This window comes from Dermacentor albipictus, chromosome 10, assembly GCF_038994185.2.
Source record: "Dermacentor albipictus isolate Rhodes 1998 colony chromosome 10, USDA_Dalb.pri_finalv2, whole genome shotgun sequence".
Classification (NCBI taxonomy): Eukaryota; Metazoa; Arthropoda; class Arachnida; order Ixodida; family Ixodidae; genus Dermacentor; species Dermacentor albipictus.
The window spans coordinates 68,838,485-68,860,150 of record NC_091830.1 but is presented as its reverse complement, the minus strand read 5'-3'; the positions used below and the strand labels follow the sequence as shown (position 1 = coordinate 68,860,150).

Sequence of the window (21,666 nt, the reverse complement as noted above, 5' to 3'; positions counted from 1 at the left end):
TGCGGTGTCCGCAGCCTCCAATCAAAGACCTTGTCATCAGCACCGCTAAAACTGTCATGAATACCATTTAATTGCATAACTGATATGGTCGAGTCACTAGTGATCACAAGTTAAATACAATATGCAGTTCGGGGTTCTTGGTGTTTTGCGCAACATAACGTCACTAGTCGGTAGTGATCACTAGTGGCACAACATTGTGTCACTAGTGATCACAAATCACACTTCACTATCAGGTAGCAATGGTAGCAGACCAAATGCTCACTGATCCTAAATGATCATAATTGGATTATTGTTTAAAAGCTTCATTTGACATGCATGACGCTATGCATCATAAATGTGCAAGAACACCGAACAGAGCTTATCGCTAGTGATCATTAATGGCTCTGCAATGTCAGTTAGCAATGTTGACTCATTAAAACTATCCTTTATTGACACTTTAATTTATACTATTGACGGCGTGCACATACGACGGCTTTGACCATCAAACTACACAAAGGGATTATTTATCACTAGAGTGAATCAATCTTAGTATCTCCTATAGTTAATAAATTATAGGTATTGAATAGCCGTCTCAATGACATTTCATTTGATATCTATGACGCTATTCGGCATGAAAATTCGAGAACATCGCAATGAGCGCATCACTAGTGATGATAAAAACTCGGTGGTATCAGTTGGCAGTGGTAACGCAAAAAAGCTCGTCCTTCTGCAGCTTCATTGATACTACTGACGCCACTCACGAGGGAAAGCTGTCTCAGGGATAGTAAAATAGGCGAAAATATTCACCAGTCACTTAAGAATACGAGTTTATATAGGCATAGTGAGTCACTCGTTTCATGGTATTTCATTGCATGTATATGACCTTATGTTGCGCGAAACACAAAGAACCCCGAACTGCACATTGTATTTACCTTGTGATCACTAGTGACTCGACCATATCAGTTATGCAATTAAATGGTATTCATGACAGTTTTAGCGGTGCTGATCACAAGGTCTTTGATTGGAGGCTGCGGACACCGCAGTAGAATAGTGAATCGTATTCGCTAGCGACCGAAGCCTCCTGGCGAGGGCCTAGTGATTATCATCGAATCAACCTTTATTGTTTCGTTTGATAGCCATGACCAAATCGCATGTGTACCCTTAACTCGACGTACTCATCCTGACGTTTCCTCTCAATTCATTTCGACAATTGTCATCTGCTGTGTCACTCTCATAACAAAGTAGAAAATACAAAAAAATTGGCTGGGGCTTAGCTAAGGTTAAGCCTGGATATCTCGAAGGGAAAGGGTTCGCTGATGCTTATGGTTTGGCTTATGGTTATGCTTTATGATGTAGCCTACGGTTATGCTCACGGTTTCACTTATGGATATGCTTTCGTTAGCTTATGTTTATGCTATATATGTGCCATGTTTAATTATGCAAATTGCTTATCAATGATATAAACCATAAGTTATGCAGGATTAATAAACTTCTTTATTCATCATTGTTGGGCACATTGTCTTGCGATTTCTGTACAGCCATAAACACAGCTTTCTGTATCGGTAGTATCACTCTCTTTTTCTTCCATGTTGAATGCGCACGTCTATTCTCCGGCAGGCGGTTATAAGTCAGCCTCTGCGATAAACACGCGCTTGCGGCGAACGTCAAACGATGACGCCAAGCGCGCGGCAGTGGCCACCTGCGCCGCCTCCGAACACGCTTACGGAGCCAATTCGACTCCGAACATGCTTACGGAGCCAATTCAGACATACGCCGGCTGAAGCTTTTCGCTTCAAAACCTCCAAAAGTTGCCGTTAGTCCCGTGGCAGGATAGCTACTGGTCTACCACCTCACTCTTTCATTTTCAAGGTGTTAACTCATAATATGTTCACAAATTTTCAGAAATCTAGAAATCCAAAGGTTCTTGAATTCCGTTGTGTCTGGATTAAATTCACTGGCGTTTGGATTATTTCGGCTGGCGTTCAGATCAAATTGAGTGGCGTTTGGATTAAATTGAGTGGCGCTCGGATTAAATTGACTGGCACTTAGATTAAATTGACTGGCGCTTAGATTTAATTGACTGGCGCTTGGATTAAATTGACTGGCGCTTGGATTAAATTGAGCGGGAAAATCCTGTAGAAACGCTTCCGTGGGCACGCTCAGGTCTCTCCTCAAATCGACGTATTAATCTTTCGAAGAAGAACGGAACAAGAGTTTCTACTATGTCCCTGCGTGTTTGACGTCGGGGACGTCGGCCTCTCACGCCATGGCGGCTAGAGCGTCGTGGACTCCCTCAAAGGCCCAAGTCTTCGATGTTGTCGTCCCTACGGGGAATGGTGCCGAGATCGTCGTCGACGCGACGGCCTCAGTAGTTGGCCTCTCTGAGGTCTACTGCGTTCAGCACATGGGAGACCTTAACTGCCAAGTCACCGTCAAGAGCATGGCTTCCATGACTTTGATCGTCGATGTTGGCTGCCTTGTCACCGGTGGCGAGCGTTGTTCTGTCGTTCCCACCGGCCCGCAGGTCACCAACGTAGCCTGCCTCTTCCTGCCGTCATTCGTTCCGAACGACGTCCTCGTCCAGGCGCAATCTCCATGCGGCAAGGTTCTGTCTGCCGACGCCGGTCTTATGAGCGGATGACGTGGCATGCTCATGAGCACCCACTACGTTCGGATGGAAATGAGCTCGACAACCACGATCTCCAATTACATGTGAATCTCTGGTCATCGTGCGACGTCTGACTACCGCGGCTTGCAAAGCGTACGTGTGTCGTCGACGCGGCTCCAGCGGCCACTACCGTGCGCAGTGCACCGCAGCATTCTGCGGGCGTTGTGGTATCCATGGCAACGAAAGCGACGGACGCGAAAAATGCAACTCGGGCAATCACAACGGGTCATGTTCGCCACCCTCTACTGAAAAAGAAGACCGTGACGGGGCTTTTCGCAATGCGTCATTCTTTCTTTTGAGGTGACCTCACTGGGATCTAGCCACAGGTGTGCTTTTCTTGCAGTTTAAAATTTTATTAGAGAGACGAAAAGAGTACCTTGCTGAATTTCTAAATTTATGAATAATTTCTGTCATTTCATTTCCTTACGTTAACTTACTTTATCAAAATTCTTAACAATATTTTCATTACACTTCTAAATTACAGTTCTATAATCCCACGCTCCACTATTCAAATCTAGTTTCACTTTACTTTTAAGCGTAGGGAAAACCGCCTGCTTCTTGGCCAATCCCCCAGTGGGTATGCGCCACTGTTTAGGATACAAGACAACACGCCATGTTCGCTGGCCTTCCGAGCAGCGAAGGACACGCATGCTGTGGCCGACAGCACCTCCACGAATTCGGCTGCTACCATCAGCCCTCCTGATCGCACCGAGAATTTAAACCCAGATAAAGCAAGTGACCGTTCCATACAGACGAAGCGCGCTACTCAGGCGCCATCTCGTATCCGTCGTCGCCGCAAAGCCCTGCTTGCGCGACACTGCGCTTTTCTTCACACGCTTTCGCCATACCCTCCTCCTCAGCTTTTCTCCTCGCGCTCTCTTCGCTATCGCCGTCTTTCATCTGCCGCTGCACTCCGCGTTCGCTTTCATTTCTCGCTGTGTTCGTTCGCTCAATTACGAGGGACAACGCCCACGCTCGCCGGTGGAACGGGCGCCTAAGAACTGCGCTCTAAAAATAGCGCAGCAAGCTTGAAACATATAACGCGGAAACTCCTCAGGAAGCGGTCAAATTATGCGTGAGCGTTGTACCGCTTGCTCATTTCCACGCAGCCCGGTGTCGTTATCAATGTTATAAAACTTGGTCTTACCAGTATGAGCCCTTATCAACTTTTATTGGTCGCTATCAACCTTATCGGAGTCGATGCGAGCCTTACCAAACCTTCACCGTCGGTATCAACCTTATGGCCATCGATCCGATCCTTACGAACCATAATCGGTCCTTATTAACCTTATCAGGACTCCTCCGACCATTAGATGCCCTTATCACTCCTTAGCACCTTATCCAACCATGTCGAACCATTATCAACAGGGATAAGTACCATATAACTCCTAATCACTTATCAACTCATTGACTGCTTACCTGCGTCTGTTGCGCCACGTGAAGAGAATGAGCCCTCAGAGATCGGTCGCATCTCGTTCATATTAGAAAGACAGAATCGCCGACCAAAACGGTGTTGTTGAATGGTCTAAACGGTTTGACTCCCGCCAGAAGGATTCCGCTTGGAAGCCGAAACGTCTAACCCCTTCGACAACACCATTTTGCCCGGCGTTCTCGTAACTGTCTTTCTAATGCATGTATGAAATCATTCCTTGATGTACGTGCCTACCTGCTTACGCACAATCACATCCACGTGACTGTTCTTCAGTTTTACAACCGCCATTGCTGTAAGGGTGCTACCAACGTCCGGGTATAGTTGGACAAGGGGCAATGTACAACTGTCACAGACAGCCACCCGTGTATAGGTTAGTGGTGCTACGAAAGCAGAATAATGAATAAAGGATAGGGAATTCAACCTCACTTGCGATATTTTTTCCTATCATCGAGATAGCTTAAGTTGACGCCCACGTTCTCAGCACCGTAAAAAAAAAAAGCGAAGCAGACGAGCGCAGCTTGTATGTTCACCCACTTCCATTGTGAAAATCAAAGTGCCCGAATATTTATTATAACACCGTCAGTGCCTTGCCGTGGGCACTGCGATAAGTCTGATTACTCCTGCGACGAAAAAACGCCGCGGGGCTGTTCAAATTGAGTTCATGCACTGATCGAAATTCCAGTGGTATCCGGAGATGTAGTCGTTCAGGCTGCTCAGCACCTTGAGCCGGGTGAAATTGCCGGCTTCGATCTGCAACGAGTAGCATGCCGAGTCTGCGACGTCGAGGTTGATGTCGAAGGCGGCGATGCCGAACGGCACGTTCGGGTAGGCCAGCTTTGCCCTGCAGACCTGAAGGCGACGAGAACGAGAGGGCAGCACATGTGGAAAGGGTGAGCCGCGAGCGAGTGACGGGCATTCGACTTGGCTTACGTCTCGAGGTGCAGGTCAGTTAGAGCAACCGTAGCGGGAAGCAGTGACGCGTTACTAAACGAGACTGCACGTACGGAGTCATATCACGATGAAACCAACTATTGAAATTAGAAGCGTTACGTTTTGGTCGAGTTGGTTGTGCATGATTCTTTATAGAGACTTATGCGCGCACAGAGACAGGACAGGAATTGAAATTAAACTGTCGGGTTGATCCTCTCGAAGATTCACGCAGAGTGTAGAACTCCGCAATAGATTTAACCCCCGAAGAGTCCTTATTTTTTTAGACTAACCTGGAGCCCAAAGCGCGGTACATGAACGTTTTCATACTAGACATCCGTCGCAATGCGGCCGTCGCAGACGGGCATCGAACGCGTGACCTCGCGTTCAGCAGGACAGCACCATAGCCAGTCAACCACCGCGGCGGGTCCACATCCCGCTGCAGTTCTAGAAATTTAATAAAAAACTACGGGAGTACAGGCGCGTTCCTTTTCGGCGAAGATCGTGTATATCGGAGGTCGGTCCACATGTATGACCCCGCAGTTTAGGGCCATGAGTTTCTATATTAAAGGCGTCGACTTACTTCAATAGTAGTGTGCGAGCTGAAAAAAAAAAAAATTCTGCACCCTTGATGAAGTAGCCTTGCCACGCGACAAAGAACCTCATCAGTGTCGTGTATGTTTCGTTTTACAGCGCGCACCCGGTACGTTTAATGCGAAACCTTTCTTAATGCGAAAGCATTATACGCCCCATTACACGAAAATCCGTCGGCGCCGGCGTGGCCGAGAAATGGTAGCAAAAATGGCCGACGGCGCAAAGAGTAAAAACGCGTCAAAGGATGCTTCGTCTGACGCCACATTTCTGAGGGAGGTTCCTGTAAACAAGGTAAATCACAGCTTTGGAAAGGAAATTTTGTACATTTCGGCCTGGGTGGGAATCCAACCCGGACCTCCGTGGTGCGACACGAGCCCGCTTCCCCGACGCCACGGTTATGGCTTACTAAAGGTGTGCCTAGTGCATGCGTCACCGCACACGTAGCGTGGCAGCCATCGGGCTGACTATAGGTGCAGCCTGGCGCGTGCTTCAATGGGCACGTGTCCGTGCAGCCGATGTGTAGGAGGTGGCGCCACGTCATGAGTGTTGAAAACGAGCGCGTTCATGACGTTCCGATGCCTACAAACGATATAATGCTTTCGCATTCACGTGAGTAAGTCGTTAGCTACAGGTTTGCGGCGGTCCTCCTTTCGTGACTCTGGGGAAAAAAATTACGCAACTAATGGCATTATTACGGTCCCCTAGGGCAACAACCAGACACTCTGCGCATTTGGCCACAGACGCATGCATGGAACACGAACATAAATACCTTACGAATTATCTTTGCTCGTGTAGGCAGTGCTGTGACTCGGTCGGCTCGTGCGTTACGTAACGTGATTTCAAGTAAGGATGTGCGAATATTTGAAACTTTCGAATAGCGAATCCAATAGTGCCCTATTCCATTCGGTCTTCAAACCGACTAGTCACTATTCATTATTGCGAATATTTTTCGAATGGCTTGTAACCCCTTCAAAACGTCAACTGCGCTCAATTAAACATATAGTATAGTATAGGATACTATAGCGTGCATAGCATACACATAAAGCATGAGAACTGGCGTAGTGGAGCAGGCCGCGTCACGTAAGTATCCATACTTTACAGGCTGTACAGCGATCATTCACGCTCTCTGAAGAGCCCTGTAGAAACTACTCGTCCGCTCATAATGCTCTATTTATGATTTTAATAAACAACGTTTTATAACCTACTGTGCAATGACAGAAACTTGATAAATTTAGGGATACTGGAATGTGAACGTCGTTTTATGTTATTTGTGATAACGGCTGTTCATTATTCGAAAATTGTTTCGAAAAATATTCGATACTCCATTCTCTTTTGGCACTATTCGATTTGTATTAGATTCGGTCTCAGAAACGGTCTATTCGCGCACCCCTAGCAATTTGTTTATAAAAATGACAACGCTTCAGTTGACCCCTGTCCTTCCCCATAGTGACAGCTGCGGCATAAAAGTTACAAACAGGGTTCAGGTGACTCAGAAAGGCTGGCTGATTCCTACGTTCTGATCGGTGAGCCTATTTTTGTCAAAGGCCCACCTATCGCTTTGAAAGCCTTTGACAAAGATAGGCCCACTTATCTAAACTGCGCAGCCCTTCTTAGGCACATTATCCCTGTTTTTAAACTTTTGCACCGCAATGTGCTACTCCATCTACCGACCACCTTCTTGACTAGTGACAGCTGGGGCTTTGCAGGCGTTGTGCCACTGCAACACCATCGGCCCAGCTCGAAACGGAACAGGTTGTAACGTTTCCAAGCCGGAGTACACCAAATAAATTTCCATTCTATCGTCGTCGTAATGCCGCCGGTGTCGCACACACACACGACACACACACAGACAATTGCTTGCTTTGCACTAAAGCCCCTTAAACTTCGTAAAGTAGCGCCACGCTTTGAAGAATGCCGCCTCCTCCTCGTGAGCTCTGGCCGAGGCCGACACCGCGTCGCTATTGGCCTTACAGAATCACGTGGGCCCTCGCGCCGTGCATCAGCGCCATTTTTGCTCGAGCAGCTAACGGAGTGGCGAGGAGCACATGTTGGCACCGTTGCTACGCTCGAGCAGTGTAGGTGGCGCCACGATCGAGGAGGGAGCGTGAAACGAGGAGGAGGGAAGGCGGAGGAGGAGAGTGTCAGTACTTTACGAAGTTTAAGGGGCTTTACTTTGCACGAATATGCTGCGCCAGCTGGTCTCCCTTTATGGAAGTCCCAGTGATGCTAGAAGGCTGCAAGGTGCTGCGCGTGAAGTTGATGTCCACAGTACGTGCTATCTGCATAATTTTTTCTCACAAACATTGCACTATGGGACACGCATGACATTCCCAAGAAAAATGCGCCGGCTACGCCTCATGCAGAGGGGATATTTTTGAATTCAGTGTTTAGAAAAAAATGAGATTTCTTGGAAGTTTAGCAGCATAAAGCGCCATAAATAACGCCACAAAATTCTCCGAAGACACAAGCAGGAATATTTATAAAGTTTATATGCTACCCATAATGCCCACGTAGCGATCGGATTTGCCTTTACCACTTTATCGAAGTAAATCTGGAGGTTTGGAAGAGACTGTGAATGCTAGAGTTTGCTCCTGTTCTCATTTTTGTGGGCTTTCCGCTTCTCCGGATGCCTTTCCAGTGCCCCTATACAAAACGCTCTTGTCAGACTAGGTGCACTAATTCAACAAGTAAAGTCACCTTTGTTCTGATCGTTATATCCGTGTCGTACGTGATTGTTAGTTCTTGCTGTGTATCAAAGGCAAAGGCGGACTCCCCGTCTTTGAAGTAGTTGAAGTTTGAGCCGTACTGACCCTTGCAAACCTGCGACAGAGAGAACAAGGGTAGGTTGTAGTCACAGAACGAGATTTTGTGATGTCGATCCGTTTTCCCGCACGCCAGAAATATGTGTTCAAAACATGACTGCCATGACGTCTTTGCGCTTCCTGTAATGTCTTACGGCACTGGCGGTACAAAAAAGCATGACCTACGAGATTAACTTCCCCTGCTCTGAGAGTGCCATCGTTGGGGCTGCGATTTGGACATTGTCTGTTAATCCCGACAGCCAAGTTGTTCTTTTACCAAGCGGATCTTATCCCCAGTACCCGTCGTAAGGGCAGTTTCCTCCCATTCTTCACTTGGGACAGCTTGCATTTTCAGTCGCTTTCGTTTCACGCGCTGAGGTTGCAACCACAGGCGTCCGCCGACTCTGCACGGGGTTCCAAACTGGTCCTTCTGGAAGTGGCGCTCGAAGTACCGGTTGGCCCCCGCGTAACGGTGGTGAGGGGGGAGCGCCACCCGTTACACATAGTGCAACATATTGCCAGAAATAACCACATCATAAACCATGCTAAACGCATTCTTGAATAGCAACCAAGCATACGCAGTTCTTCACTTCTTTTTTTTTTTTTTAGAGAAAGTGAAATCTGCGCATACAAAACTACCGGCACTGCGCACACTCTGCGAACCATAGAGTTTCTCACTACATTACCTAGAGGTAAATCTGGCGCTGCTGCGCTGTGGTACGCATGGTATGGTATGCATGGGAATGCCGGTATATTGTTACTTCGGATCGGCATCGTTCTCGGAGAGACCGGACACCTTGAAGACGCGCTTGGCAAGCACCGTTCCGTCTGTCACAATGATTCATTTTCTACTAAAACAGCACGTGAAAAGCTGTTTTAGCTTTACTGTTACGCAAAAACATGTTTTGTTTAACTGTGAGAACTTGTTATTGCGTGTACGATTATATGTTACGTAAGAAGTTTCAGCGGGCCGCTAAAGTTGGAGGACAGATGACAAGGTTCGCGTTCGTTTTGAAACAGTTTGACGTCTGTTCTTGCTTTTCTTTGTTTGGTCATGCATTGTAGGTGAGTAAAGATGTAATATGCGTGAATGGAAACATTCTATGAAGATTTGACTTTGAGGACGCGTTATTTGTGTAGCGAAATCCACGTTTTAGACGAAGCCTCTTACAACACCAGCCAACGCGAGCCTCGCAGACATATATACCGTTATTCCCATGACGGCACGGTGTCCCCTTAAGAAACTCCCATAGACGCTGGCGCCAGCTTACCCTCTAGGTGTTATAGTGAGAAACTCTATGCTGCAAACATTGCAGATCGCTTCGAAGATGAGGCCCGCGCGCACTTTGACCACGTCGCAGATCGCTTTCAAGACACACGAGCGCCGGTAACGCGTTCCTACGGCATCCGCCAAAGGCGTCTACTACGGCGTCCGCGATTGGCAACGCCGCAGTAGACGCCGCGGTTGTCTCCACTCTGGAGCGGCGGGTGAGGAGTACATCGAGACGCCCTAGCAGCCGTCGGAGAAGAACGCCTCTCCTCCCTCGCCTGCCTCAGTAGAGGGCACGCGTCCGGGCCGCGTTCCTCGCTCGCGCACACGATTGAACCGCGTTCGCGGGCTCATCCTCACACGCTTTCATTCATACGGGACCTCACGGCGACGGCGACGGCAGAAATGCGCCTGGAGTGCCCATATAATTATTATAGTTATACAGATTGAAAATTGAGGAGCAATTTCGCTCTGCCAAGGGGGATGACCAGCGAAGCTGTAGCATATTACACAAGGTTCCACGGTTCTGGTTAACTTAATATGAGCCTAGTGCGCGCGTCATTGGGCACGTGATGGCGCAGCCGATGGGGAGGAGGTGGCGCCACGTTACGACTGTATAAAACGGGGGCATTCATGACGTTCCGAGGTCTGCAAATGGTACGATGCTTTCGCATTCTCACACGTACAGGGAGTTTCAAGTGCATTTTGCGAGTTTTTCTTTTTTCTTTACTTTTAACCCTGCAATTGATTTCCGGAACGTAAGTCGATAGCTGTAGGTTTGTGCCTAGACCTCCTCTGGGGACTCTGGGGAAAAAAATTACGCAACCAATGGCAGCATTGAACTGCGGTCCTCTAGTGCAACAACCAGATACTCTGCGCATTTGGCCACATACGCATGCATGGAACAAGAGAATAAATATCTTAAGAATTCTCTTTGCTCACGTGTGCAGTGCTATATGACTCGGTCGGCCCGTGCATGACGTCACATGACCACAATTTCAAGCAGGTATGTGCGAATATTCGAAACTTTCGAAGAGCGAATCCAATAGTGCCCTATTCCATTCGGCCCCATTCGGCCCTATTCCATACATTTTATTTTCATCATTTCGTAATGGCAGTGACGATAGCTTTGTGGTTACTGTGGTATCACATCACGTACGAATCTAGAAAAGATACATATACTTCAGAAAAAGTTTTTGCGAGTACTATTTAACCTGCCTTACAATGCCCACACATCAGACTTATTTCCGAAAGCAAATATAACACCCGTGTTTAACCTCTATCATTACAAGTTAAGTCAAGCTTTCAAACGGTAGGTAAAAGAGAATTTAAAGTTTCTTCATGAGTTATCTAATCTCACCAGGAACACACATTCTTACATCACAAGGTGCCCGGAACAGTGGAAGGTAGTCACTCCGCGTGCCAATTATTCTACACAAAAGATATCATACACACTACCAACACTTTTAAATTTGTTTCTGAAATCAAGTCTTGATATTTATATAACTGATGTACGAGCTTTACATCAACATTTTGTCACTAAATCTTTCTTAAAGAAGTGAAGAGCGTTTTTCAGGTAATTTGTGTTTTTGCGTTTATTTTTTCGGCAAATTTCACATGTGGTCAATTGCTATGTATATGTATATCCGGTTCAATCGCTGTTTGCCTTGTAAAGGAGGCTGCGGGCTCTAGTCGAGCCGCTTGCCTTCAAAGCGACTTTTATCGCAGTATCCTCCATCACTGATGGAAATAAAGAAGTTATTATTATTATTATTATTATTATTATTATTATTATTATTATTATTATTATTATTATTATTATTATTATTATTATATACACTGATTGGTTGTTAGAGTGGCTGTTAGAATGTTGGTCAAAATTACACGTATACAAGGCCGTTTTGTTGAGTAGTTGAGTGACTTGGAGAGGTGTGGCTCTTCAATCTTTTCTAGCACAAACTGAGTTAATCATTTCTTGTCTGCTTTTTCAATGTACACATTGAATTCTCCCAGGATGATCAGAGGGGTAGTGTCATCACGGCTCGCCCATGCAAAGTGCGTGGTCGTGAACTTCTCTATATCACACTTGAGCGTGCCTGGAGTATATGCAAAGTGGACATCACAATTCAGTCTTTCGTTTGTACGGCACAGACATCCAACCCCACAGTGGCTGGCATTGTCGACTTGCGAGTCAAGAGGACAAATCGACATACGTTTTCGCCTTTTTTCGTATATGGCAACGCCTCCTGCTCGTGAGTCTACGTGCTGTTCACAAACGACTTGAACCCTACGCGGCTATGAGCCATTGAATTTTTGCTTGCTTACGGGAGTATGAGCCATTGCTTCCGCGGGTATGAGCCACTGATGATCACAGTTTTCGACATGTTCTCCATGTTGCAAGCGTGATTAGAATGTATGGAAGCACTGTTCGCTTCACTTTGCCGAGTGCTTGTAGCCTCTGCCTTACGGGGCTATGAGCCATTGCATTTTTCGCTTGCTTAGGGGGGTATGAGCCATTGCTGATGATGATAGTTTTTGCTCACACACATGAAAACTTCGCGGAATCCTAGCCATCAACAGCTCTGCTGTAACAGTCTTACGTTATACCGGCCTCTATCTCTCTTTCTGCGTTTCTGTCGGTCGACGCGTAAACAAAATGGCCCCTCCGGCCATTTACAGCTACTACAGAACGGTGAAGAATCTCGGTAACCCGTTGGAACTTCGAGAAACCTGCCGGGAGCTTGTTGAAATGTGCCAGAACCTGTCGGAAAGCCCGGAGAACACGGGCCCGACACCAGGCGACGCTATGCCCTAACAGCGTTTAAAAATGCGTCTGTTTGTGGTTGCCTCTGCGCCTTTTGGATATTGTGTAATTCGAATACACCCGTTGCTTTCGTGCCAGTGATCGGAAATGACAGCTTCGTGTACGTCCTCACGTCACAGATATCTAAAGGAAGAACTGAGGCAGGTAGCTCTTCACATCGACTGAGTTCCGAACTTAAACACCGCGAGAAGATGAAAGCCCTCCGACACTCTTATACACCCCCCCCCCCACCCCCCACAACATGTCACATGCGTCACCCAATCTTGTTTGAGGCGGCAACCACTTGGAGCGTATTTCACGCACACCTCAAGCGTTCGCTTGACACAGCTTCGGCGCCTGCATACGTGATGGCTATGATGCAATGTAGGCCGGAGTGTGTTCCGTGAATATCGGAGAACATCATTCAAGTTTGTACTTTGCGTATCCTACTTGAGCTAAGCTGTATGGCTAAGTGGGATTGAACAGGCGGCATTTTTTAATCGAAAATGTATACAGTATTAATGCGACCTTCGAATACCTAATATAATATCCAACATAATACTAAATAGCTTGAGCTGGTATGAGTATAAACGTAAGCACGAAAAAAAAGAGCATGGTAGCAACACACGACTTATTTCCTGCAAGGTAAGAAATGTTGTTCGGAAGCCCGTGAAAAATGGCAGCCTATGTTCGAGCGCAATGTGACAAGTCAGGCTATGTGACCGGGTGATTTTATGTCACATCACTTTAACTGTATGTGTTGGCGCGTATAAATTGCACGTTATGTCACGGCAGGCAGATCCTATAATCGCAACACGTAAACCTGCACATTCATGCACAATCAAACATTCGCATATCGGACTGGAATATAACATATATTCTCAAATCAAGAACATCGATTCGAAACAGCGGTATTAGATTCGTATTAGAACACACGTGTTATCGTGGTACCGAGGATGAATCGATGAATAAGCGCCTAAATGTACAACCGCGAGGCGTGCATTGTGAATCGGAGCTGTTACAAAGGACATTTATTCTTTCACAGAGTACACGCACAACTGCCGTGCGCGAGGTCGTGGGTTCGATTGCTGCATCCGCATCCTGGGGAGGACGGAACGCAGAAGCTTCCACGCAGCGCGTTTTAGGTGAGCGTCAACGAACACACGATGGTGGAAATTAATTCGCGGCCCCCCCTACGACGTCAATGCATATAGCCATGTTCCAGGTTTGGCACGTAAGCTTGAGAAAAAAAATGGCTGTGGCTTAGCTAAGGTTAAGCCCAGGATGCGAAGCATACTAGCCTTTATTTTAGTTGCTGAACCACTGTTTAGCCTGGTGAACTGCTGTTGCTTGGCTACATTTGGTTCGGCTAGACGAAGAAACAACTCATGCAGGCGAGCGCGCGAGCTGAGACCCGGCTATGTAGCTACGCGGCCGCAAGCGAGCGCACGAGTTGAGCCTCCGCTTTTGCAGCTGTTATGACGTCATATGGTAGCTACGCGGCCGCGCGCGGCGCAGCAAGCAAGAGCGTGGTTGTGCGGCTAGTATGCTTCGCATAAAAAGTCAGAACTCAAGTCGTGGAAAGTTACGAGCACATTTTCGAACAACGCACGCTGCTGCATGTTCCAAACCTGACGCAGCACAACTACGTCAGAGGAGAACTTAACTCGCTCGCTTATGCCGTGGTCGCCACGAATTCGATCTCGAATGGTCACAATGGGGAATGGAAAGGAAATTAGAATGAAGTGTAAGGATTTTGTGTTTTAAACCAGGTTATGAGATACGCCATCGTGGAGACTCCAAATGAGTTTTGATCACGTGTTCTTTTTTTAGAGTGCACCTAAATCTAAGTGTAACAGCGTTATAGCATTTCGCCGCCACAGCCGGGATGAGGCCGCACCCTTGAGCTCAGTAGTGCAAGGCGCCATAGATGCTAAGCTATACTACGGTGGGTGGAATAAGAAGAAATGCGGGCCCCAAAGTACGTGTTCCTATGGCAGCATTGTCTTGCACTCTATTCCTGCCTACCCGCCGTGGTTGCTCAGTGGCTATGGTGTTAGGCTGCTGAGCACGAGGTCGCGGGATCGAATCCCGGTCACGGCGGCCGCATTTCGATGGGGGCGAAACGTGAAAACACCCGTGTACTTAGATTTAGGTGCACGTTAAAGAACCCCAGGTGGTCGAAATTTCCGTAGTCCTCCACTACGGCGTGCCTCATAATCATTAAGTGGTTTTGGCACGTAAAACCCCATAATTTAATTTTTGATTCCTGCTGGTTCCGAGAGGCTGGGCCACACCCCTTCCCCGTCCACATGTGTAAGCTGTCTATGGCTCTTGCTTGAGCGATACTATTTCCTCAATGGCAGTGAGCCCGACGATGCTCTTAGGTCGAGTGCTCTCGTATTTTCTCATTCCACCCGTACATCGTGCGCAGCTGTATACGTCATCGTGAGGACATACCGACGCCGGCGAAACGTCGCTGTCGCCGCTGTAGTCCCGGCACTTCTGGAACGGCTCGTAGAAGGAAGTGCTACGCACGGACGCTGGCCTGTAGATGCGGGCTCGCAGCGTGAACGAGATGGTCACCGGCAGGTGAAGCTCGTGGCCGCGCATGCGCTCGACGTGGCGCATCGCCTCCATCTGAAAAGCGTGAAGGCTCGATGACAGAGGCCATATACAGGGCGTGGCCTCTGAGATCGCGTCGGGCTTCGCTCATTGCAGTCGGCGTTCTGCCCAGAGAAAGAGCGTGGTCGTGACCTCCAACATCGATCGCACCGCGTGCGATATCGTCAATGTAGCCTATCCTGCAGTGTTGCCAGCGCCTTAGAACATGCGCTTGCAGCAGCTGCCGCGAGTGGGCGGCACAAGTTTATTATGCTAGCGCCACGTTCGCAGCAGCTAGCTTATTTGTGGAGAAAGGCAACATTGCATATCTTTTTTGCAAATAACTATGCTAAGTGTTATATTGAATGGCCTGGACCATAATACGCAATATTTCTTTCTTTCTTTATCGATTTATTTAAGACAATACATAGATTGTCTTAGGGGACACGGCTAAAGGCAAACATTTGCCTGACTAGGCCGCATGCCGCCCGCATATTGGCAGCAAAATGGCAGTGGCTGGCTTTAAGGAGGTCACACATGAAATTAAAGTAGTACACATTTTCCAGCCCTTGAGTACACAATTCCCGTAAAAAGAAAGAGAAAAGGTTAAGGCTTACACAGTTTTTTAAGCACTTGAAGCATAACTACAACAAAAAAGAACATGTAGGATAATGTTCCCGCAACATTTCAGTAAGAACAGAGCAGCGGTAATAGCAAAGCCGTGTTTTTCTAACGATTAAACAGAAAACGCACTTTCCTGCGCCGCCCATCATTTCCATGATAGCTGAACGATCCCAGTGCCAAAATTCCCTTTAGCGATTTCGGTAAGAAACTGCAGGGTCTCTCGTCTCTGGTAGTTCGTCGTAAGCCGTAGTTCTTGCCCCCCCAAAAACACCCGTCTACGTTTCCTTTCGCGCCAAGCTTGCGAGCCCGACCACATCTCGATGGCGAGTTTGCGGACGCTCACCACAGACGGCTGGTTGGATGAGGTGGCTTCCGCCGGGTTCTCCAGCAACGTCGGGGGCAGAATAAGGCACGTCGGGAGCTCCTTATCCAGGTAGGGGACGTGAATTACGACGACGTATATGAACGGCTTGAAGACCTTCCTGCGTAAGTAGGAGCATGGCATGCAGTGCGAATTGTATGCCGCGCTTAACAGGTTGCGGCGGGTGGCGTTTATAGAAGAACCTATGTTAAGAAGGTTTACGTTAGGAGGCTGCCAATTCAACACACACGAAAGGAAGAAACTGCGTTGCCGGGCAACTGGTACGTGGAACTTGAAGAAATTTGTCGCATTTAAAGGAAGAAAGGTAACAGCTACTAAATATACGGCACTGATATTCATTTGGGCTGTCGATTTTCGAAGAAAAAAGAATGTTGAGAAAGTATTTGCGCAAAAGCAATCTCAAGTTTACAATGACCCTGTAATAGAACAACTGAGAAAAAAAGAGAGAAAGAAAGAAATGCCGTATCAAATATCTATATGCTACACCTAACGGATTATCTAAGGCGGACGAACTTCATGCATTCTACACCACTATGATGTTTATCAGTAATTCGTCAGTACGACTTTTACTTTGCAAAAATATTGAGAACATTGTTGATGATTTCACGCAAGCAGTAAACTCATATAACAACATTATCCACTTCAGACGCTGTGACAGGTAATAGTTCAGAAAATTGTTAAATTAGTTTTTGTGCACTTGAACTCGCAAATACTGCGATCCGTACTTTTATTGCGCACTAACTTGCGACAGTTTTTTTTTTGGTAAAATTTCGAGGCTCTAAATGCAAACTGTTTTTTCATAGTCCGTAGAATTTATCGCTCTTCTTTAAATGCAACAAACGCCATTCAAATCAGTTGAACGTTTGTCTAATGTGAGCATTTTTGCGTGGCCCGTGTCTGTTCGAACAGGAAAATCTGAGTTGCATGGGCCCCAGCTAAAGCCTTTCCTTAAAAGAAGTGCGTCGCTCGTCGTGCTCACTTCAGCGACTGCTACATGATACAGGAAATGTGAAACTCACTTCATATGCTGTATAACCTTTTCGTAAGAAGCATCTGGATGGTAGCTCACGCCAATGACCGTGTAATAGGGACGGCTGTCAGTCATTGTCTCCTGGATCTTCTTTTCTACCGCCTGTGGTCGAGGGAAAGAAGGCCGAAGAAGAACCGTCATTTGATGGTGATCGTGCTATGGTTCAATTCCCCGTGATGGTTGGTGATTAGCTAACACGAGTCTCAGCATCTCACCTATGCATTGGAGACATATGTTAAATGTTTGACAATAATGTAAAGAGTGGCACGGCAGCATCTGCCCACAATCATCATTTCGGCGATCGTTCGTGAACAGCGATATCAAGACCAATTCTTCCGGCAGTTTCTAGAAGCAGCTTCACCCTTTCACATCGTAAGAATTGATGAGATTAGGAAACTTACAGGCTCAAGACAGGGGTAATTGGGCAGTAAGACATGTAGGTATAATTGGAGATCACTGGGAAAATCCTTTGTTTTTCGGTTTGGACGTAAATAGGGTGATGAAGATGATGAAACCGCGATAATTACACCGAACAAACTCGCACCTTACAATTGACAAACGGACTGGCCGATCTCGGCCAGTACAAGCTACTGCTTCTCAGCGCGCGTCGGTTACCTGCAGGAAGTACAGAAATTTGATGACGTCATCCTCTCCGTTTCCGGTACCGTACACCCGAAGTGCGCCGAAGTGGCTCACTCCTCTGTTCCACAGCTCGACGATGCCGGACGTGAAACTGGGCGATGTCACGTCGAAATTGCGAACGTCCATACTGGGGAGGATGAAAGCGCACGAGAAGGAAATTACGCAGACTCGACTCGCGTCGTGGAATCTGTGTGGAGCGAAGCTAGAGGCATGCGGTTAATAAAATCCTGTACGACTAAATTCCGCTGTGGGAGTTCGCACGCCTTGCGGTTGCGGGAACAGTCAACTAAGTCTCGTTTTTAACGCGAGAGCGTTAAGGAGCTCGTGTCGCAGAAAAACTGGTGTCGTCGGCGTTGGCCGTGAGCGAAAAAATCCCGGAAGGCAATTCATAAATGCTGAGTGGGAATCGAACCAGGGTCTCCGGAGTGTGAGACGGAGACGCTACCACTTAGCCATGAGTTTTTTTTTATTGCACTTAGCCATGAGTTCGATGGTTCAAAGCGGGACAAAAGCCCCTCTAGTGAATGCGTTGTTGCCTTAGAAACGTGCCGTAGAAAGTTATACTGCGGTGTATATCGGTACTTATGAGCATGTAAGTTACAGAAGTCGCAGTTAAACGAGTAGCGAAGTACGTTTCCGCTACATTTCTTCTGCGCTTGGCGCACACGCAGAGCCATCTTGCGGCAAACACAGAAGACGCCCTCCTCCCTATGTATGGCGCTGCCCCGACAGATGGCACGCCACTCGCCGGCTTTCGCGTTCCACTCTTGAAGGCGAAGCTTAAGCGTCCTCCAATGTTTTTTTTTCTTTCAAGCGCTCCTACGAAAATTTAATCGTCTCTACACTCCGTGCCCATAGACGGCCGGCACCAAGCGGAATTTCCGCGTTCGGACACGGGAAGTTTGTGGACCGCAGGTCGTAAAAAAAAAAAAAACGGCACTCGGAGCGGCCTCTCGCGGTTGGAGCACTCACAGCACGTCGAAGGAGACGCCGAAACCCGTGTACTGCATTGCTCGGCCCAGGTCCAGGAAGCGTTCGAGGCCTCCGTCGTAGGGTCCGGGCAGCTTGTTGCGGTCGTCGCGGTAGAGCGAGTCGTAGAAGAGCGCGTCGCACACCCCGTCCGCCGGGAGTACGCCGTCGGCGCCGAACGCGTTGCTCACGGTGCACACCACAGGCACCCGCTTGTTGGCTGCCAGAGGAACGACTGCGCACGTGGTGGGCGCACACGTCGGCACGTGATACAGTTGCGTGGACCAACATCGACGTCTTGGAGTGTTGTAAGCGCATATACGGACCATGACGCAAGAAGGCTCGCGAGAAAGGGGCAGACGCACATGCGCAATCGTTCTTGCGTGCTGGTTTGCATGCGGTGCAGTAAGCTCCAAAGAACCGTACCAACAATCCAGTATCGCGACACTAGTTGAACATTGACGACTTAGGCTACGCGTGAGAAACGTGGAGCGCCGCGCCTGCAGACTACCTGTTTTGTCGACGTCTCCCGGTTACCCAACCCCATTGTACACTTAGTAGGCCGATGCAGAGCATTCCTGTTTCAATACAGCTTCGTATCGTCAAGTAAACGGAATTCGTCACGTCCGCCAAATAAGCTGACTCTCGCAGCCAGACTTTCCTACAATAATTGCCAGGGGGAACTCCGGCGCTGCGATCAATCGGTCACCACGGGAATGAAAGTTAGTACATGGGTTCATGCTAGTGGCTGCGGACGTTTTTGTGGCTTTCTTTAATGCGCTTTAGTTTTTTCTGAATTTCTGAGCAATTGTGTTTTCGTAGACCTTCGGAGGAAGTAAGTTTATAGCACATGCGTATAATTATTGCGAATCGTTCCACATGTAACGCGCCATCTTCTTAAAGATGATCGATTTGCATAGCCGAGAATGATGAAGATTATGCAAGTCCGTGTACTGTCCGCCCAGTCCCGTTATAGAACACCATAGTCCTGTGCTGGCAGAACCGCCATATTTCCTACTCCCGTAGACACTAGCGCCGGTGCTTCCTTTAGCGGTGCTTAGTGGCAACTGACTTCAGTAAAGCGTGGCTTCCGCGATCAGCTCCGTCGGCGCTGCCGGAGCCGATCGCGGAGGCCACGAGTGGAGTATAGGCGCGTTGAATAGGCTAGAGAGCGCCGCAACGCGCTTTACTCGTGCGCTTTATCACCACCGCGTTGCAGACACCAACCGCTAGGGATGCCCTAGGGGATGCTTAATCGCTGACTAAGCATGCTGTGCGCTGAGCTTCGCCAAACTGAATTTCGAGAACGTGTGGGCTTCGACATCTTTCAGGTCTGGGTCACTTTCGCTTGGGTAAATGTTTCTGGCGTAATGATTCCTGTAGGTATCAGTGCATGAAAAGAAATACCCGACACTAAAAAAGAAGTTGCGGCAATGGAAATCGCAGGGCCAGCAACTCTAATTAGGTGATTTATAAAGACTTAGCGCTGCAAATCATAGGTTATCGACCAAAACTTACAAAGAAAGTACGTACGTTGTCGTGTGCTGAGATTTAACAAGTCCGAGCTGCATCTTTGGGTTTCGTCACCAAAGGCGCATGAATTGCCGATAACTCGCAACACGTCCATTCGTACAAATTGTCGAAGGCGCCTTGGTTGCATGAAATGCGCACGAAAACGTGATACCGACAACATTGAAACAGCCCAGTAAAAAGGCCGCCCTTCTAATTTAATGTACTTGTCGCATGAATATTACGCTAAGCTCTCGGCTGCTCAATTTGCGCAGCTTGCTACTCTTTCTACCCGAGAACATGTCGAAACTCAAAGCTCTTTTAGGTACAAGTTACCTCTCCTCGATGTGTTCCATCACTAAAGAGAGAGCCTCATTGGGCTCTCTGGACCCTAGTCTTAATGAAACTACCTAGAACTCTTCATACTTAGATACCCTCCCCCCCATGCCCTTTTACATCTGAAGAGGAATCTCTAAATAAAGATCTCATCCGTGCAGTGAATACCTATGAAACGAGATTCCTGGTCACGTCCGATCTCTATCATATGATTTTATTGCATTCCTGGCATAATACTTCCGACTATTCAGTTTTGCTGTCTTTTGCTTTAGAGGGAGATCCGTGACATCGAAACCTTAGAAAGAAAATACTGTCAAATCTCAGAGTAATATATTATGCCAGCTTTTCTGCAGTCAGTTTTGTTTCTTCAGCATGTGAGAAAGTACTGGACGCGAGGCCCAGCATAGGAGGGGACCGAACGAGTCTCAGAGAGTGTCAAAACGTTCCGACGTCCTGCTCCTTTGTGGCAATCTTCTGCGTCATGACGTCATGACACAGTCGCCCCCTGGGCAACACTGCCGAAACGGGATGCAGAAAATCATGAATAATAAATGACTTAGGTTCCTCTGGAGGCTTGACAGTACTTGCTATGGTTTGAGGCCGGGAACCTTCATTTATTGCACACAGACACAAAAGAATACAGTTGCAGATTTTGTGCCAGTGCTCCTTCAACTGCGATCTACTACAAAATGCATCTATGATTTTGTTTTTAGCGATTTTATAACGTGTTTCGCATTGCATCTCGTATTGTCCACTTCTGTGATGTCGCTTTCGTGCAGCTGCATGATATGGAAATAGACTTCAAGCTGCCGATGGATGGTCTTAGCCGAAATCTGACTCCTGCCAGCATGTGTACAGAGCCCAGCGTGAACTGAGTGGTTAAAAAGAAAAAAAAACACCCAATACATTCTTTCGTAACCGTGACGTCTTCGTATGGTGGTGGCTCGAATGTTGGCTCGCGTGGCGCGGGCCCCTCCGCTGGCGTCGGTTGGGCAGCGGGCGCTTGAAGCGGTCTCCAAAATCCGTGTGCTTTGCGGTCTGCAAGGGATTGCGGAATGTAAAGGGTGTGCGGGTGACTCGATAATTCGAACACGAA

General features: G+C 47.7%; 1 protein-coding gene across 3 annotated transcripts in view; it reads right to left on the bottom strand.

The window, feature by feature from the left end:
- Positions 1 to 4,618: 4,618 nt before the first annotated feature.
- LOC135898504 (uncharacterized) overlaps positions 4,619 to 21,666 on the bottom strand; it is a 35,878-nt gene continuing 18,830 nt past the window's right edge. For 2 of the 3 annotated variants that reach the window (XM_065427475.1, XM_070527885.1), the window contains exons 5-11: positions 21,477 to 21,608; positions 18,729 to 18,960; positions 17,104 to 17,216; positions 16,046 to 16,184; positions 14,935 to 15,114; positions 8,298 to 8,420; positions 4,619 to 4,928 (exon numbers count right to left, since the gene is read on the bottom strand). In XM_065427475.1, the coding sequence (XP_065283547.1) occupies positions 4,728 to 4,928; positions 8,298 to 8,420; positions 14,935 to 15,114; positions 16,046 to 16,184; positions 17,104 to 17,216; positions 18,729 to 18,960; positions 21,477 to 21,608 (1,120 nt within the window). In that variant the 3' untranslated portion in view covers positions 4,619 to 4,727. Of the gene's footprint in view, positions 4,929 to 8,297; positions 8,421 to 14,934; positions 15,115 to 16,045; positions 16,185 to 17,103; positions 17,217 to 17,729; positions 17,884 to 18,728; positions 18,961 to 21,476; positions 21,609 to 21,666 lie in introns of all 3 variants that reach the window. The other variant, XM_065427466.1, reaches the window with a different exon arrangement.